Here is a 17,283-nt window from a genome sequence, read left to right as displayed (position 1 = left end):
CAGAATTATCCAGCCCCAACGTCAACAGTGCCAAAGTTCAGTAACTGTGCCTAGACCAACCACAGCTAGTGAAAGAAACACTAAGTTAAACTGAGCTCTGCTGTTCCAAAACAAGGAAGATCCAACGAGACTGAAATTATAGAAATTCTTTTGTCCAGACTCCTCTGGACAGATACTGTATCAGAGGGAACTACAGTTCAAACTGGAGGAACCTAGTTAAAAAAAAAAAAAAAAAAAAAAACCGGGGGGGGGGGGGTCAATGAAAGGGAAGAGGGGTCAATGAAGGGAGTATAGAAGCTCTATCTGGAAATCCTCAGTGAGATAAAGGAAAACATACAAAGGGAAGATTTTGGAAATGTTCCCACCAAATGTCAAACAGGCCCACTCAACGCTATTTATTATATATGTTTAACAGCCCTGTGACCCAAGGGCTCCCACAATGAGGTTTTGAGCTTTTGTTGTTTTTGTTGTTGTTTTCTTTTTTGCATCAAACAGGTTCTTCCAAGAGCCTGCTCACAAGGAAGACAAAAACAGAGAAATCCTCAGTAAAAGGAAACAAACAGTAGTTGAAACAGTCTACATCCGAAGAACAATGTTAAAAAACTCACCAGACACAAGCCACACCAAACACTCATCCCATTTAATTTCCTGTTACATGCTCTGAGGAGGCGAGAACATCAGGCCCCAAGGCAACAATGCTCTGAGATTCTAGCGCAGGCCCCCTCTATGTGACAGATTCATGCACACACATCCGCACACACCACTGACCCAGGCAGAAGTACACATGCATGCACAGGTGGCTGAAGAACCTCAGGGCAGGATGGGAGAAGGAAGGGCTTGTCAAGGATATCCCATCAACTGGAAAGTGGGGAGCCCGAGATCCCTTCTGCTGCAGGCTGAACATTAAGTCAAAATTAAAACAAAGGCAGAACACAGGATAAAGGTAGGATGCTCAGACAAGAAGGTGAATAGATGAAGATGCAGAGGCTTTTGGGAAAGCAGCCTCCGAGGGAAGGTGGGTTTTGTTTGTTTTATTGGGAACTCAGATGGGCAGAGGTCCTGTGACTCCAGCGATAAACTGAGGCTCAAGGAATATGCCATAGCATTACCTCTGCATCCTGTGCCCTCTCCCAAGGTAGAGGGAAATCACAAACACCCACCCTCTAGCCCTCCCCACTGACACTCTTAAGGATTTCCCCAGTACCCAAAAAGAAGTATTTCCCTTACCCCCAACACATACACACACAAAGTTAGGTCCAGCATAGGCCAAAATGAGGCCAAGTATAGAAAGCGTCAGTAACTTTTCTTCGTGGAACCAAAGCCAGAGAAGCCCATCACAGCTGCCATCTCATCATCCTCTTCAAATGTCAAGTCCTCCTCAGCCCTCCTTTTCTTCTCCTTCTGTTTCTCTTTCTTGTAGGCTTTAGCCTTTTCCTCCTGTGGGGGAAACCACTCAGACTCAGCTCAGACTCCTGAACTGTATATTGTCAAAAGATACATGTACATGTCAGGATTTTCTCTGTATTTGGGAGAAAGTAGTTAGACAAAAGCATGTAACTAACTGACATTCTAGCATATGCAGTACATGCCAAGAACTGTTCTGAGTACTTTATATATTTCACTTGGATCTCCAATATGGAGAAACTGAGGCCATATATAACTTGAAAAGATTCATAGCCATTAAATGGTGGAAACAGAATTCTGATCCTATCAGCCTGGTACCAGGGGCCTCTTGATGACTTGATCAATTTAGTTAATCCACAGAAAAGACTAAGGCTATGCACACACAGGTATAGGAGACAACCAGGAAATCTCAGTGAGGACAGCGCTGGGCACAGCAGGTTAAGCCACCACCTGTGATGCCAGCATCCCCTATGGGCACTGATTCAAGTCCTGGCTGCTCCACTGCACATCCAGCTCCCAGTTAATGTGCCTGGGAAAGCAGCAGAAGATGGCACAAGTCCTTGTGCCCATGCACCCACAGTGGAGACCCAGATGAAGCTCCTGGCTTTGGCCTGGCCCAGCCATGCCTGTTATGGCCATTTGGGGAGTGAACCAGCATATGGAAGAGCTTCTCTCTCTCTCTCTCCTTTTCTCTCTAACTGTGCCTTTCAAATAAACAAATCAATCTTTAAAAAAAAAAAAGAAAGATAAAGGAAGGGGCCAGTGCTGTGGCGCAGATTAATCCTCCACCTGAGGTGCCGGCATCCCATATGGGCACTGGTTCTAGTCCCAGCTGCTCCTCTTCCAATCCAGCTTTCTGCTCTGGCCTGGGAAAGCAGTAGAAGATGGGCCAGGCGCTTGGGCCCCTGCACCCATGTGGGAGACCCAGAAGAAGCTCCTGGCTTCGGATCAGCCCACCTCTGGCTGTGGCAGCCATTTGGGGAATGAACCAGCAGATGGAACACCTTTCTCTGTGTCTTTCCCTCTCACTGTCTGTAACTCTGTCAAATAAATAAAATCTTTAAAAAATAGAAAAAGGAAATCTCCATACCTTCCTCTCAAGTTTTTTTTACTCTAAACTTTTTGTTTTCTTTTTTTATTTATTTGACAGACAAAGTTAGACAGTGAGAGAGAGAAACAGAGAGAAAGGTCCTCCTTCCGTTGGTTCACACCCCAAATGGCCACTACAGCCGGAGCTACGCCGATCCGAAGCCAGGAGCCAGGTGCTTCTTCCTAGTCTCCCTTGTGGGTACAGGGGCCCAAGCACCTGGGCCATCCTCCACTGCCCTCTCGGGCCACAGCAGAGAGCTGGACTGGAAGAGGAGCAACCGGGACTAGAACCAGCGCGCATATGGGATGCCAGTGCTGCAGTTGGAGGATTAACCAAGTGAGCCATGTTGCTGGCCCTAAACCTTCTTAATGAAACAAAAAGTCTTTTTAAAAAATTAAATGAAAGCACAATTATCCATAAAAGCAAGGCCCAGCCGGCGCCGCGGCTCACTAGGCTAATCTTCCACCTAGCGGCGCCGGCACACTGGGTTCTAGTCCCGGTTGGGGCGCCGGATGCTGTCCCGGTTGCCCCTCTTCCAGGCCAGCTCTCTGCTGTGGCCAGGGAGTGCAGTGGAGGATGGCCCAGGTCCTTGGGCCCTGCACCCCATGGGAGACCAGGAAAAGCACCTGGCTCCTGGCTCCTGCCATCGGATCAGCACGGTGCGCCGGCCGCAGCGCGCTGGCCGTGGCAGCCACTGGAGGGTGAACCAATGGCAAAGGAAGACCTTTCTCTCTCTCTGTCTCTCTCTCTCACTGTCCACTCTGCCTGTCAAAAAAAAAAAAAAAAAAAAAAAAAAAAAAAAAAAGCAAGGCCCAGAAAGTCCAGGAGAAAAGGGTAGGTTTGAAGTCATTTCCTTCAGATCATGAGAGACTCAAATAAAGACAATAAATGTTTCCCCTAATATTCAGAACATACAACTCTGGGGCTGGGGATGCAATGAGGAAGAGGCCTCCCATGAGTCACGATATAAAATGCAAAGCTGGGGCTGTACAGGAGTGCCTTACTTCTTCTCTGAGCTCCTTCATCCTTTCCTCAAAATCATAATCCTTCTGCTTCTCTTCCATCTTCTTCTTGTTGACCTCAAAACGTTTCTTCACCTGATCCAGTGTAGATCGTTCCACACGCATAGACATACCCAGGTTTCGCTGATCTGGGTGAGGTTCAAAATAAGAAGGCAAGGTCATTACAACATCCTCAGAGCCTCAAAAAGTCTTTTCCTAGCCTTTTGAAAACCTTTTCATAAAGCACGTAACAAAAATAACCTGGCTGGGGTTGGAATTGTGGCACAGCAGGTAAAGCCAAAGCCTGTAATACTGGCATCTCATATGGGCGCAGCCAGTTCAAGTCCTGGCGGCTCCACTTCCTATCCAAATCTCTCCTCATGTACCTGGGAAAAGCAGCAGAAGATGGCCCAAGTCCTTGAACCCTTTCCACCCACAGGGGTGACCCAGAAGGGGTTCCTGGCTCCTGGCTTCAGCCTAGCTCAGGCCCTGGCTGTTGCAGCCATTTAGGCACTGAACCAGCAGATGGAAGATCTCTAGTTCTCCCTCTCCCCATCTCTGTGCATGTCAAATAAAAAATAAATATTGAAAAAAAATTAATAATAATGGCTGAAAAAAACACATAAAAAGCTCTTGGCCCCACGTGTCCTAGAAGCAGTAGCTCCAGATAACAAGATGGAAGTGGCTTCCAACTGCCCTTATCAAGCAGATGAGCATCAGTGGGGCCAGCCTGGCCCAGGGGAAGTACCCAGAATGGGCCTATTGAGAGCCCAGAATTTCACCTGATGGTGATAACGAAGTAAAAGACAACCTGACCTAAAACAACTGAAGAGTTCCCCAGGCATCAAAAAAAGACCCAGGGAAGAGTATTTGATGTAGCAGTTAAGACACTGTTTGAGGCACCCACATCCCATACCAAAGTGCCCCAGTTTGAGCTGCAACTCTGTTCTCAATCCCAGCTTAATACTAACATACACCCTGAGAGAATGCAAATAATGGCTTAAGTGGTTGGGTCCCCACTATCCCCCAACTTGGGAGATCCAGAGTGAGTTCTATGCTCCTGGCTTCAACCTGGCGCATCTTCAACTGTTGTAGGCATTTGAGATGATCACATTTGGGTAGTAAACCAGATGAGAGATCTCTCTCTTCCTGCCTTTCAAATAAAAATTTAAAATGGGGGCTGGCACTGTGGAGTAATGGGTTAAGCCATCATCTGCAGCAGTGGCATCCTATATGGGTGCTGGTTCGAGTCCTGGCTGCTTTACTTCCAATCCAGCTACCTGCTAATGCACCTGGGATAGCAGTGGAAGATGGCCTGAGTGCTTGGACCCCTGCACCCATATGGGAGACCCAGATGAAGCTCCTGGCTCCTGGCTTTGGCCTGGCTGAGTCCCAGCTGCTGTTACCATTTGGGAAGTGAACCAGTGGATGGAAGATCTCTTTCTCTCTCTGTCTCCCTCTGCCTCTCCTTCTCTGTAACTCTAATTTTCAAATAAATCAATCAATAAATAAATAAATCTTAAAGAAAAAAAAAAAAAAAAAAACCAGTGCTGTGGTATAGTAGGTTAATCCTATGCCTATGGCACTCGCATCCCATATGGGCACTGGTTCGTGTCCTGGCTGCTCCTCTTCTGATCTCTGCTGATGGCCTTAAAGCAGCATAAGATGGTCCAAGCGCTTGGGCCCCTGCACCCACGTGTAAGACCCAGAAGAAGCTCCTGGCTTGATTAGCCCAGCTCCAGCTGTTGCAGCCATTTGGAGAGTGAAACAGTGAATGGAAGATCCCTCTCTCTCTCTGTCTCTCCCTCTCTCTCTGTAACTTGGCCTCTCAAACAAATAAAAATATAAAAAAATCAAAATAAAAAAACCAAAAAATCCCAAGATACCCACCTCCAAAACCCAATCCCAGTCACAAACTACCTCCAAGCCTTACGTTTCTTTCCGTTAATGTGATCCAGGAAATTGATGGAATCCTTCACCACACAGTCGCAGACGTTGCAATAATATCTAAAAACAGTAGGAAACAGCACTGGGTCAAATCTGGTTTCAAGGATCTTATCCTTTTCAACTAAAAAATACAAATTCTTAGGTAAACTTCATTTCAGAAGTTTTAAGGTTTCAGGGTAGGCACTGAGGCACAGCTGGTTAAGATATTGCTTAGGAAGGCCACATCCCAAACGGGAGTACCTGGTTCAAGTCCCAGCTACTCCAGGTTCCTACAAATGCACCTGAGAGGAACACGATAGCCCAAGTACTTGGGTTCCTGCTAGCCACATAGAGACCCAGATGGAGTACCTGGCTCCCTGTTTTGGCCTGGCCTAGCCCTAATTATTGCAAGCAGTTGAAGAGTAAATCAGTATATAGAATCTCCCTCTTTCTCTGTCCCTCTGCCTTTCAAATACTCTATTTTTTTTTTTAAGTCTAAAATTTTATTTCCATAAAGCCTTAGCTCTTAATATCATGTAGTGGCCATCATCCAAAACAGCCTCCATAAGTCCCCTTCCTGGTGTTTCTACCCTGTGTAGTCTCCTTCCAATTTGTACCTGGGTTGGTTTGTGTGGTAAACAGATTATGTTCAAACTGATGACTGGTCACTTCTAAGGTTAGGTTTTAAAAACCACGGCTTCTATTTCTGTGTGAATCACTTGTTCTTGAAAAAGGCAGTTGCTCTGTTGTGAGCAGTCCTACAGAGAGGTTCATAGGGTGAAAGAACTTAGGCCTCCAAACCATAGGTTTGTGAGGGAGCTTGGAAGCAGTTCCTTCAGCCCACTTAAGCCCGAGATGAATGCAAACCTAGCCAACTCCTTGCTTGTAGCTCCATGAAAGACCCTAGAGCAAGAACCACTTAGGTAAGCCACTTCCAGATTCCACACCCACACACACTGTGAACTTTTTGTTTTATGCTGCTAAACCTTGGGTTCCCTTATTAATTTATGTATCCACGGACAGAACTACTGCAGAGAAGAATGATAGCCACTCAAAGAAGTTTCACTCATTGCTACCTATGCTGACCTCCTGCTTGAAGTCCTAACTGCACAGAGAAACAGTGGTGGCAAAAGAATGGCAAGATCTTGTGGGAACCTTCTTCCTATAGGTTACAGTCTGGGTCAGGGAGGAAGGTGCACAACCAGGTAATCCATAACAACGGCAGCCTTTGTGCCAGTCTGGAACCTCAGCCCTTTTTCTGCACCATTAACAGCTCCAAAGCCCCTCCTAGTTCCACCTATTTCTCTCCTAGAAATCAACAGACTCTCTCCTCCTTTCTTCTTCTAACAAAGAATTCCTTTGAAGATGTAAGGAGCAGTTACACTGCCAACATGAACAAGGCCACAGAGTGGCCACTTCTGGAGACACTAATTGTTAACCTAAGACCGTGAAGGACAAAGTAAAACAAACCAAAGAGTGAAATGATAGGCAGCAAGGTTATTATCCTGGGGTTAGGGATCCTCAACATTTCCTAAAACAAATATATATAGTTTCTTGGACCTACTACAGCTGTTTGGAAAGATAAAAAAACCACTTACCCTCCCATCTCAGACTGTGGGGTGGTCTTGGTAATGACAATTGTCTTGCCAAGCTTAGATTCCAGGTCCACTTTGTAGTCTCTGTGTCGCAGAAGTTCCCGCTTGACTGGCTGCACTGGTTTTCCTGAAACATAATGAAGAAAGTCCCTTCAATATTACAGTTATCAGTCAGAAAGGAAAATAAATGCATTAAACCCAAAATTAATGATTCCTGAAAAAAGGCCACAACAGGCACCTCCAGCAGCAGTCAGCAGTAGTGAGGGAGAATCTGAACACAAGAAAAATGATAAGCAATCCCTACTATCTACAGCTTTTCTCCACTTTAAAGCCAGCTAATCTACAAGCTACATGTTTTCTATTTATTGATTAACTGAGGGGAAAAGTTATGAATTCCCACTAAAAGCAGCCTTTTCAAAAGAGCAAGGACATATGAGTAAAAAAAAAAAAAGTGAATTCGGTGAGAAGAGGGAATAATTTGTCACTTATACATAGTTAGGAACAGATCCTTTAATTATCCGGCATACCCAAGAAAGTTTATTAGTTTCAAGTCAACCAAAAAAAGAGCAAGGACACTCAGGAATTCTTTACAGGCAGATACCCTACGCATAACACACAAATGGCCAAATTTTAAAAGGGGGGCCAATATTTAGGAAATATCTATTCACAGACCAAGTACATAATACAGAAAAACCAAGAGGGTGGGGCCTGTGTTGCAGCAGTGAGCTAAGCTGCCAGCAGCAACATGATCGTCCCTTACTGGAGTGCCTGCTAGACTCCTGGGCTGCTCTGCTTTTGATTCAGTTCCTTGATAATGTGCCTGGGAAAGCAGGGAAGATGGCCAGAGTTTGGGCTCCTGCCACTCATGTGGGAGACCCGGCGGGAGCTCCCAGCTCCTGGCTATTACAGCCATTTGGAGAGTGAACCAGCCAATGGAAGGGTTCAGTCTCCCTCTGTCAATCTGCCTTTCATATAAATAAATAAATGTTAAACAATAACAAAAACAGCATTGTTGGCCTGTGAAAAGTGGTGTGGGAGTAAATAGAACAACGTGAAAACAGATGAGAAAAAATCAGACACTTCTTTTCCCAAAGTGGGCGCTATCTAGGAGAGGAGCATCCACGACGTCCCTGATGTCGCACAAGGCGCAGAGAAACAGCACGAGCGAGCGCCAGCTCAAAGGATCGCACGTTCCAGGCAGTACCCCGCTTGCCTCCGGCTCTAAGAGTCCCAGCTGCGCCAGGAATGTTCTCCTCCCTCTGAAGAGCTCTCAAGGAAAAGAAGGTGTCTTTGAGAGCAGTAATGCCCACCAGCCAATCAGTCCACTGAGCTTCTCTGTCACTACTAAGAAGCCCGGTCTCTGTAACTCAGGAAAGCACCAAATGAGCCAACCAATGAAAACAAGCAAACAGAGAACAGAGCTGAAAAGCACCACAAAACCTCTTTATTTCAGACGCGGAGAAGCCGCGGGCCACTTTGCCAAAAGTGCCACCCTGTAGGAGGGCAGCCCATCCCAACTCTCCCGCCCACTGCATCGCCGCCGCGACACCCCGAGCCCTGGACAGAGCAGGCACCCACCATCCTTCTTCTCCCTCTCTTCCGTGAGCCTCTTCTCGGCAAGCTTTTCGTATTCATCTTTGTCCCACTTTCGGCGAAAGTCCAAGTTTTTTGTCTGTGGGGAAAGAAAGCGCTCAAGACATGTCGCTATCGCGTCTGGACCCCTAGAAAGTCTGAAGGAACCACGTCCGCACCGCCAAGGCGGCTCCAGGATTTTTGGAAAGCGAAAGCTCTCCGGCCCAGACCAAGAGGCTAAAGTGGCCTCAGGACCCCAACCCAAGAGAACTCCGCGGTTCCACAGACCCCACGCCTTACGGAATTCTCGAACCCGGACCCTAGGACCGCGAAGTGTTGGGAAGCCAGTCCGCTGCAGGAGCTTGTTTCTATTCAGCACTGAGAAGTAACCCCACCGCCCCCAAAAACCTCCTCCTCACACACAACACATACCCCGCTGCCCGACGCCATCTTCACAGCGAAGTGAATGGGAGGCCGGAAAATGCTGTAAAAAGAGGCCCGGAGCCGTAAAGCAAGTCGGCCCTCCAATAAGCTTAGAGTCTCGTATTCTGAACGGGCTAAGGACTGGAGGGCTTTCACAACAGACTTGTCGGCCCCGCCTCTGCTCCAAGGAGACGGCGCAGGCGCAAGAAAAGTACGAAGCAACACGGAAGTAAGGGCGCCTGCAAACGTTTTTTGTACCGGCTTTCAAAACAAGCGGTGAAGAGCCGACACGTTTAATTCAGGTTCTGAAAATGCCTCTTTCTCTAATCAACTTTGCGTGCATTGTCAAGAGTTTCTAAACCTTAAGTCCCAACTACTACTAGGGGCTTTAGATGTCTCATTCCCCTGCAGCTGCTAGGGATGGGGCCCTGAACCGCACTGAAGTGTTGGCAACGGCTGAACCTTCCCAGGCAGAGACGGAGAGCGCTTTTTGCACTAGGGCTCTCTTTCTCGAAACAGTACTATCACTCTGGTTAACTCATTTTTTCCTTCAACTATGGAACATCATAGGTCATTCAGTCTCTAGGAAACCATTTCCTCAATATGACTGGACACAAGGCGGCCAATCATCAGCAATAATCAGGTGAAGCACTCGGGCAGATGGCTCAGGACACGTTGATTTCTAGCAACATGACTATCAGCGAGTCGGGGCGTGGGGGGCAGGAGTGGAAGAAGGGGCTGTGGTTGCTCCGTGCACAGACTACACCTCAGGGAGGTTACTTCTAGCTCACAGAATTCTTCAGTCTAAATTGAAACAAGCCAATGACCTAGGCAAGCCAATCCCTTGATAACACATCACTCAAACTACCACATTTAATACTTTATTTAACAAATTATTTAACCACCTGTAGAAAAGCAGGGCATGGAATAGTCGGAGCATGACTCTGGCATAGGAAATAGTCTCCAAAAGCTCAGATCTCCAACTTGACAAGCCACCAATGAAATTCAACCCCACTATCATAAACAGTGGCTGGCGGAGACGACAGATCAACTTGGGCACTCCCGCCCTTAGGACAGCATCTCCGCCCTCAAGCGAAGAGCAGTCATTGCTTCTCCTTGCTTTCTTTACAAAACTCCTTGGACATATCCAGGGTTCGTTGAGGACAAATCCCCCAGATTCTGGTTCCAAAGCTGCTGTGGAAGGTCCAGTATCTGCCTTCTGATCTCGATGGTTCAGAATCCTCAGCCTGAGGTGGCTCTCCCAGAGCCGAGCCCTGCTCCCAGCAACCCCTCAGCACCTCTTGGTGGCATTTAGCAGCACTCCAAATTTGCTTCCACAGCTGGAAAATGTCTTTCACACCCCAGCCATCTGCACCCATGCAGAGCAGCTTCCCGTACCAGCCCAGGAGTCCTCAGGCCTTCTACAGTTCTGTATCCAGGAAGGATGGAGGAGGTAGAAGTGCTTGCCACCTATCCTGGCCAGCTATGCTGGAATCCAGCAGGAATTCTGGCCCAGATGAAATCTCTTCTACAAAGAGCAGCAGACGGCTTTCAAGCAAGGATCAAGACTCAGACAGTCGCTTCTGAATTTCAGTCACAAGATCTTCCCGTTTAACAGCCACCTGAAACATACGAGACCCCTGAAGTGACAAACTAGAAAGTGATACTCACTCTTTAATCACTGTTTTTTCAGATTCATTTTACTCTGCGTGTACTGTGGGCTTCACGGTAATCTGGAGAACATACATCCTCAAGACTAAAGGGATTTGTTTACTTTGTTGGTCAGTCTCAAAGCACCATTTTGTTTCTCCTTCTTTGCCCATCAAGCCAATATTCACTGGCTACAATGGTTGTCTGGGGTGGGTCTTCTTCATTCATCTCTATCAACTATTAATCTTGGAGTTTTTCCTCATCAATACAATACATACTTCTTAAAAGAATCTTGAAAAGGTGCACATACTTGTGCTTCTGTTTCTGCCTGCTCCCACTTACCTCCCCTCTGCTGGCTACTGAACGGATCTTGACAACCCCTTCCTTCAGTTCTTGCTCACCAATAATGACCACCAATGGAATGCCTGTGTTCTCACAATAGTGCAGCTGACTTAATAATTTAGGGTTGTTCTTGTATGGCATCTCTGCCTACAAAGGAACAAGGTAGAGAACGTAAAAGTGACAAAGTACACAAACCTCTGAACATGCATTTCCAAGGTAGTAAAAATTAAGTGGCTGGACCTCCTTTCCAAATAAGCCATTCTAGTCGTTAGACTAAAAAGTTCTGGAGTTCCTCCCAAAGCTCAAGGTAAAAATGGCCCTGGCTCAGAAGTCAGCTCCACCATACCTTGATCCCAGCATCCCAAAGCTCAGCAATCAGCTTCAACCGCTCTTGGAGAAAGTTCTTCTGGGGTGTGGCCACAAACACTTGGGTCTCTGTGGCTCGTATCTTCTCACCAAGAGCCTGATAAAATAGAGAAAAAACAGTAAAACTACTAAAAACTTCCTCTGAACCAGCGATTCCAAAAGCAAAGCAAAAAAGAATGGTCAGAAAAACAGCACTACTGTATTTTAGAAACAGGAGGCTTTTCAGGCCTTTAACCCCACCCAGCCCTATCTAGGAGCTACCTTCATTCTCTGTTCCACAATGTAGAAGATCCGCTCCACTCCAATACTGAGTCCCACACATGGCACCTTGTGGCCTTTAGGATCAAACATGGCCACCAGCTCATCATAGCGACCACCAGCAGCCACACTGCCCACATTCAGAGGCTCCTCTTCAGCCTGAGCTGGGGTCTGTAGCAGCACTGCCTCATAGATCACTCCTGTATAGTAGTCCAGGCCCCGAGCCAGGCTTAGGTCAAAAGAGATCTGTGGGGACAGGGCCCAAAGTAGACTCAGGATCCTGAGGGCCCAGGAGGCTCTCAGGAGGCTCTTGAGGTTTACTCCTGACTCCGCTTACCTTGTCGGTGATTCCAAACAAAGTTAGGTATTCAAATAGCAGCTTCAGATCCCTCAGGCCCTCCAGGGCCTGCTTATTCTGGGATAGTCTGGGATCCTGGAATAACTGCTCTACCAGGGACACCCCACCTGGGGAGAAAAGTGGGAAGAAATGATGTCTGTGCTGGTCACCCAGATGTGTTTCGTCCAATTTATGCTTTATATGCTCTAGCTAACCCTCTTCATTGTCTTATAATGAGGAAAAAAGATCCTGGTCTCTTATGAACAGAGCCTCATCCTCTGCCTATACTTTTGCCCCCAGAAGACACAAAGTAAAAGAGAAATTAAATATAGGCAAGCTAAGCGCAACTATGGAAAGCTGTTTCAGAGAAAGAATCTGACCACTCGCCCTCAGTCCAGTTCTACCACGGCTCTGAAAACCCTAGTCCTTACCATGACACTGGACATAGTCCCCAATTCGATCAGCTACCTCAGGAGCCAGGCCTTTCTTTGTCACCATCTCATGTCTCACATCTGTCCAAGGCATCTGCATAAACACCCAAACATTAGCTCAGTCCCAAGATCCTTCTTTCTCAACTGAGAAAGACAATATTTTATTCGGTATGTATGTCACAAGTAGCTAACAGCATCCTCAGCAAAGTCAGAGGCAACTTAAGACATCCACCACGATCCCCACGGTACAGCAGAACTCACACCTTTCTTCAGAATGCCTCTCTCCTTCCCTCCCAATAAACATAAGCTCATTTCCATCCACCACCTTTCTCTCTCTAGTTATATGTGTTAGAGGGTAGGGCAGAAAACCCAGATTGGAACTACTGAAGCTTTTCTTCATTACCTTGTCTAGTTTGTCTATTGAGGAGCAGATGACACGGAACTTGCTTTCAGGGACCCCACAGACAGCAAACACTCCATCTATAATCCGCCGGTCATTGACCTGTGAACTCAATGGAAGTGACCCAAGCACCCTGTCAGTCCCCTTTCCTTTAAATCATGGCAGTCCCTATTCTCTCAACTCATAAAAGGGATAGGAAGGAAATCTCGCAAAGAATACACACAAATGTAAGAAATACAACAGCTGTACTAAGAAAGTCCATGAACTGCAGGCTTAAGGGCTGGGGTCACCTATGGTTTGGGACTTGCATAAACAGCACCAAGCCACTGGACTTATCCCCCAGTCCTCAGCCCTGACCTCACCTTAATGAGAAAGTTCCCCAGCTGCAACCCACTTAGGATTTCACATATGATCTTCAAACATTCTGCATCAGGGATCATAGGATCAAACTGACCTGCAATGTCAAAATCCTACAACAAAGAGAAAACATAGGAGCAATTTTCTAATGATCAATCAATTCCCAGGTTGTAGTCCCCAGAACTATCAGACTGTGCTGTCCCCATCAGGTCACTTACACACTGGCAGAACTCCCTGTAGCGGCCTTGGACTATGGCTGGGCTCTCCCGCCGCCACACCTTTCCAACATGGTAGCGTTTCATCTTCTTCAATTTATTCATAGCCAGATAACGAGCAAAAGGGACCTCACATGAATAGGTTAAAGAATACAAAATTCAAAGCTTAGGCCTAGGACACAGATTTTAAGGAGGACTGGACCTCTCAGAATTGGATCTCATCCACTAGGATGAGAACAAGGACCTTATCTGGCTTGCTTCCCACTATCCCCAAAGTGTAGCAGTGCTTGACATCCAGTATATATGGAATATGTCAAAAACGAAGCTGTTGGGGGTCAGCACTGTGATGTAGCAGGTTAAGTCGCCACCTACAGCGCTGGCATCCCAAATAAGCAACAGTTCAAGTCCCAGCTGCTCTACTTCCAATCCAGTTCCCTGCTAATGTACCTGGGAAAAAAGCAGAAAATGGCCCAAAGTGCTTGGACCCCTGCACCCACATGGGAGACCTGGAAGAAGCTCGTGACTCCTAGCTTCGGCCAGGCCCAGCCATCTACGGAGTCAACAAGTGGATGGAAGGCCTCTCTCTCAGTCTTTCTCCTTCTGTAACTCTGCATTTCAAATAAATAAAATAAATCTTTTAAAAAGAAACCTATAAAGGCTGGTGCTGTGGAGTAGCCGGTAAAGCCGCCACCTAAAGTGGCGACATCCCATATGGGCACCAGTTCGAGTCCTGGCTGCTCCATTACTAATTCAACTCCCTGCTGATAGCCTGGGAAAGCAGAAGACAGCCCAAGCACTTGGGCCCCTGCACCCACATAGGAGACCCAGAAGAAGCTCCTGGCTTCTGGCTTCAGACCGGCACATCTCTGGCCACTGCGGCCATCTGTGGAGTGAATCAGCAGATGGATGACCTCTCTCTCTCTCTGGGTAACTCTGCCTTTCAAATAAATAATTTTTTAAAGATTTATTTATTTATTTATTTGAAAGGCAGAGTTACCCAGAGAGAGGAGAGGCAGAGAGAGAGGTCTTCCATCCTATGGTTCACTCCCCAATTGGCCGCGATGGCCAGAGCTGCACCTATCTAAAGGCAGGAGCCAGGAGCTTCTTCCAGGTCTCCCACGTGGGTGCAGGGGCCCAAGGACTTGGGCCATTTTCTACTACCTTTCCAGGCCATAGCAGAGAGCTGGATCGGAAGTGGAGCAGCCGGGTCTTGAATTGGTGCCCATATGGGATGCTGGCACTTCAGGCCAGGGCATTAAGCCACTGTGCCACAGCACTGCCCTCAAATATATAATTTTTTAAAAGATTTACTTATTTCTTTGAAACTGAGAGTTACACAGAGAGAGGCGGAGAAGCAGAGAGGGAGGAAGGGAGGAAGGGAGGAAGGGAGGGGGAGGGAGGGAGGGAGGGAGGGAGGGGGAGAGAGAGAGAGGTCTTCCATCCTCTAGTCCACTATCTAATTGGCCGCAAAAGCCAGAGCTGTGCCAATCTAAAGCCAAGAGCCAGGAGCTAGGAGCCTCCTTTGGGTCTTCTCACAGAGAAGCAGGAGCCCAAGGACTTGGGCCATCTTCCACTACTATCCCAGGCCATAGCAGAGAGCTGGATAGGAAGTGGAGCAGCCAGGACTTGAACTGGTGCCCATATGGGATGCCAGCCCTGCAGGCAGCAGCTTTACCACAGCGCCAGCCCCATGAATAAATCTTCAAAAAAGAACACTATAAATACAAAAATGCAGATGCTGAATCCCACTCCAGTTACAGAATTAAGAATCTCTGGGTCCAGGAAGCTGTGTTTCTACAGGGTTCTAGAAAGGACTCTGATACACATTAAAGTAAAACGATCGGGCTCCAGGCAAGGCTCTGCTGGCAGAACTGCCTTCTGGGAGAAACGGGAATAAGGCTGATGCCAATGTACTTGGATAATCCCAGAGTTACTCTCCTCCCTTTTGTCAGATAAAGCCCTCTGGACTTGAAAGAGAGGTCAGGCTCCAGCACTCAGGATACTGTAAGGTCATAGCGAAGGGACAACAACTCTCCACCTTGATCCTTCAGATCATAGATGAGCCCAGAGTTCTCCCCGTAATTCTCAGTGAGCATTTCCTGCAAGAGGCAAACAGAAACAGCCACGATTCAAACAATGACTACAAAGCACAGACGAAAAGCCCTTTAGGACACGGAAGGCAGAAGAAGAAATGGGTTTCAGGCACTCTTCTCTCCTTACCTTTAGCTCAAATGCTGGAGTATCCAATCCCTGAGCTCCATGACGTTTGAAGCAGCTAACAACCACATCAAGGATTTTTTCCCTCACAACCATCTGCTGGGGACTAAAATCCCTGGTGCCCTGGAAATCAAAAGCAGTCATAGTGAAAAGAAAACTGAAAAACAAATCCATTGAAGATAAAGAGCTAAACTTTTTATAATCTAAGTTATGGAACTGAAATTTTTTGAGTTCAAGTGATTCTGGGCCCCACCCAATAGCTCAAGAATAATGTTTGTTTTTAATTTACAAGTATAATTAAAAGGCATCATAGAGATGACCAAAACAGGGATCAGTTTTCCAAGCATGCCAATGGGACAGAGTGAACAAAGGTGTATTACCTTTGGGGTCTTGATGATAAAATTTGGCGTTTCTTGATGTGGTTTCAATTGGGATGTCAGCACTGACTCTGCCACCTGTCAGAAGAAATATGAAATATGGTTCCTCTGGAAGCTGGCCAGACCTGTGATGTCTCTGACACTGTGAACCACAAATATGCTCTTCTCCAGTTCTCAGATCCTACTTAAACAGCAAAAGAAATTATAATAAGGTAGCACTGATTATTAGGCTTGGAGACAGGCAAAATGCAACGTGAAAGCAGAGGAGAGCCATCCCAAGGACACCAAAGCAGCCCATGGAATCAAAGGGAATGGATTTCCTGACTGAACTAAAAAACTCAGGTTGGTAGAGTGCTGTGATGCAAAATCAGTAAAATATCTGAGTCCTATCGTTCATGATGAGACAAAGCATCTGCCGAGAGGATTTGAGGGACCTTCCTAAGTAACGCAAAACAGAAAAGTTGGGACTTTATTGCTGGATGGCAGCATGGGCCTTACAGAAATAGAGGGTGTGGTAGTTTTAGACTCTGGCGACTCTCCTCCAATTGAAGTCCAAATTCAAGTTCACAGTCTCACATCTGTAGTCCCAAAATTCAAAACTCTCTGAAAACCTCAAATGTTTTTTGAAATTCATTCTGAAGTTAAATTCTAATACGAGCTCAGTCCACTTAATGGTCTTTAGTCATCTCATTTAGTGGAAATACCCATATATTTTGCTTTAAAATATTAATATTTGACTTAGAATTTCAGACAAGAGCATAGATCTGTATGAAAGCATTCCCATACTTGAAGCTTCGGGTAAATCATTTAACCTTGCAGCCTCTGTTTCCTAAACTATAAAAACCCCAACCTCTCGTGATTGCTCTGCGGATTAAACAACAAAGCACTCAGAACTCTGTTTAGTGCCGATACATAGTGGGAACTCAGTAAAAACCGAATGCAATACTACTGGAGCCCGTACTTTCAGACCCGGAAGCCCTGCCCGGGCCGACTGGAGCTCTCAGTCAGGCTCACCTGGCTATGACCACGGACCGCCTGGGTACACGCAGATGGGGGCGGTCGCAGAAGCTGGCTGAACAGCGCAGCCCAGGCCCTCTTGGGCAGGAGTCCGAGCTGGGGCATCGTGCGCAAGACGCCGGCTTTCCAGGACAGGATGCCAAGGCGGAGAATGAGGCAAGAGGACCCCAAAAAGAATACCGGTTCCTGCACACTTCAGGACCCTGAGCTCCACTCGTCCCAGAGCAACGCTTCCGGTTGGTGCCGGAAGCGAAGTTGAGACCTGACGGAGGCTCTCTAGGCGCACAGGAGGGCGACTCGATAGC

General features: G+C 47.0%; 2 protein-coding genes across 3 annotated transcripts; both read right to left on the bottom strand.

Annotated features, from left to right (window-relative positions):
- Positions 1-380: 380 nt before the first annotated feature.
- On the bottom strand, positions 381-9,052 carry ZMAT2 (zinc finger matrin-type 2). 2 transcript variants are annotated; one of them, XM_089335979.1, is made up of 6 exons: positions 8,889-9,052; positions 8,595-8,688; positions 7,020-7,143; positions 5,429-5,502; positions 3,499-3,644; positions 381-1,437 (listed from the first exon to the last, which is right to left on the bottom strand). In XM_089335979.1, exons 3-6 carry the CDS (start codon positions 7,025-7,027, stop codon positions 1,294-1,296), a joined length of 372 nt encoding a protein of 123 aa, XP_089192105.1. In that variant the 5' UTR covers positions 7,028-7,143; positions 8,595-8,688; positions 8,889-9,052; the 3' UTR covers positions 381-1,293. The 2 variants fall into 2 exon arrangements, with proteins under 2 accessions (XP_089192105.1, XP_002710303.1); XM_002710257.6 differs by having other exon boundaries at positions 620-1,437; positions 9,021-9,052.
- An 824-nt stretch (positions 9,053-9,876) lies between these two features.
- LOC100351647 (histidyl-tRNA synthetase 2, mitochondrial) lies at positions 9,877-17,204 on the bottom strand. Its single transcript, XM_002710256.6, has 13 exons — positions 16,976-17,204; positions 15,965-16,039; positions 15,588-15,707; positions 15,371-15,466; positions 13,371-13,496; positions 13,158-13,265; positions 12,799-12,897; positions 12,396-12,489; positions 11,965-12,092; positions 11,631-11,873; positions 11,350-11,466; positions 11,004-11,150; positions 9,877-10,633 (listed from the first exon to the last, which is right to left on the bottom strand). Exons 1-13 carry the CDS (start codon positions 17,081-17,083, stop codon positions 10,574-10,576), a joined length of 1,521 nt encoding a protein of 506 aa, XP_002710302.1. The 5' UTR covers positions 17,084-17,204; the 3' UTR covers positions 9,877-10,573.
- Between the last annotated feature and the right edge of the window lie 79 nt (positions 17,205-17,283).

Source organism: Oryctolagus cuniculus, chromosome 6 (genome assembly GCF_051225735.1).
Source record: "Oryctolagus cuniculus isolate XC-2025 breed Fujian yellow rabbit chromosome 6, ASM5122573v1, whole genome shotgun sequence".
In the NCBI taxonomy this organism is placed as follows: domain Eukaryota; kingdom Metazoa; phylum Chordata; class Mammalia; order Lagomorpha; family Leporidae; genus Oryctolagus; species Oryctolagus cuniculus.
Note: the sequence above shows the minus strand (reverse complement) of the source record. Positions and strands in the feature narration are given on the sequence as shown.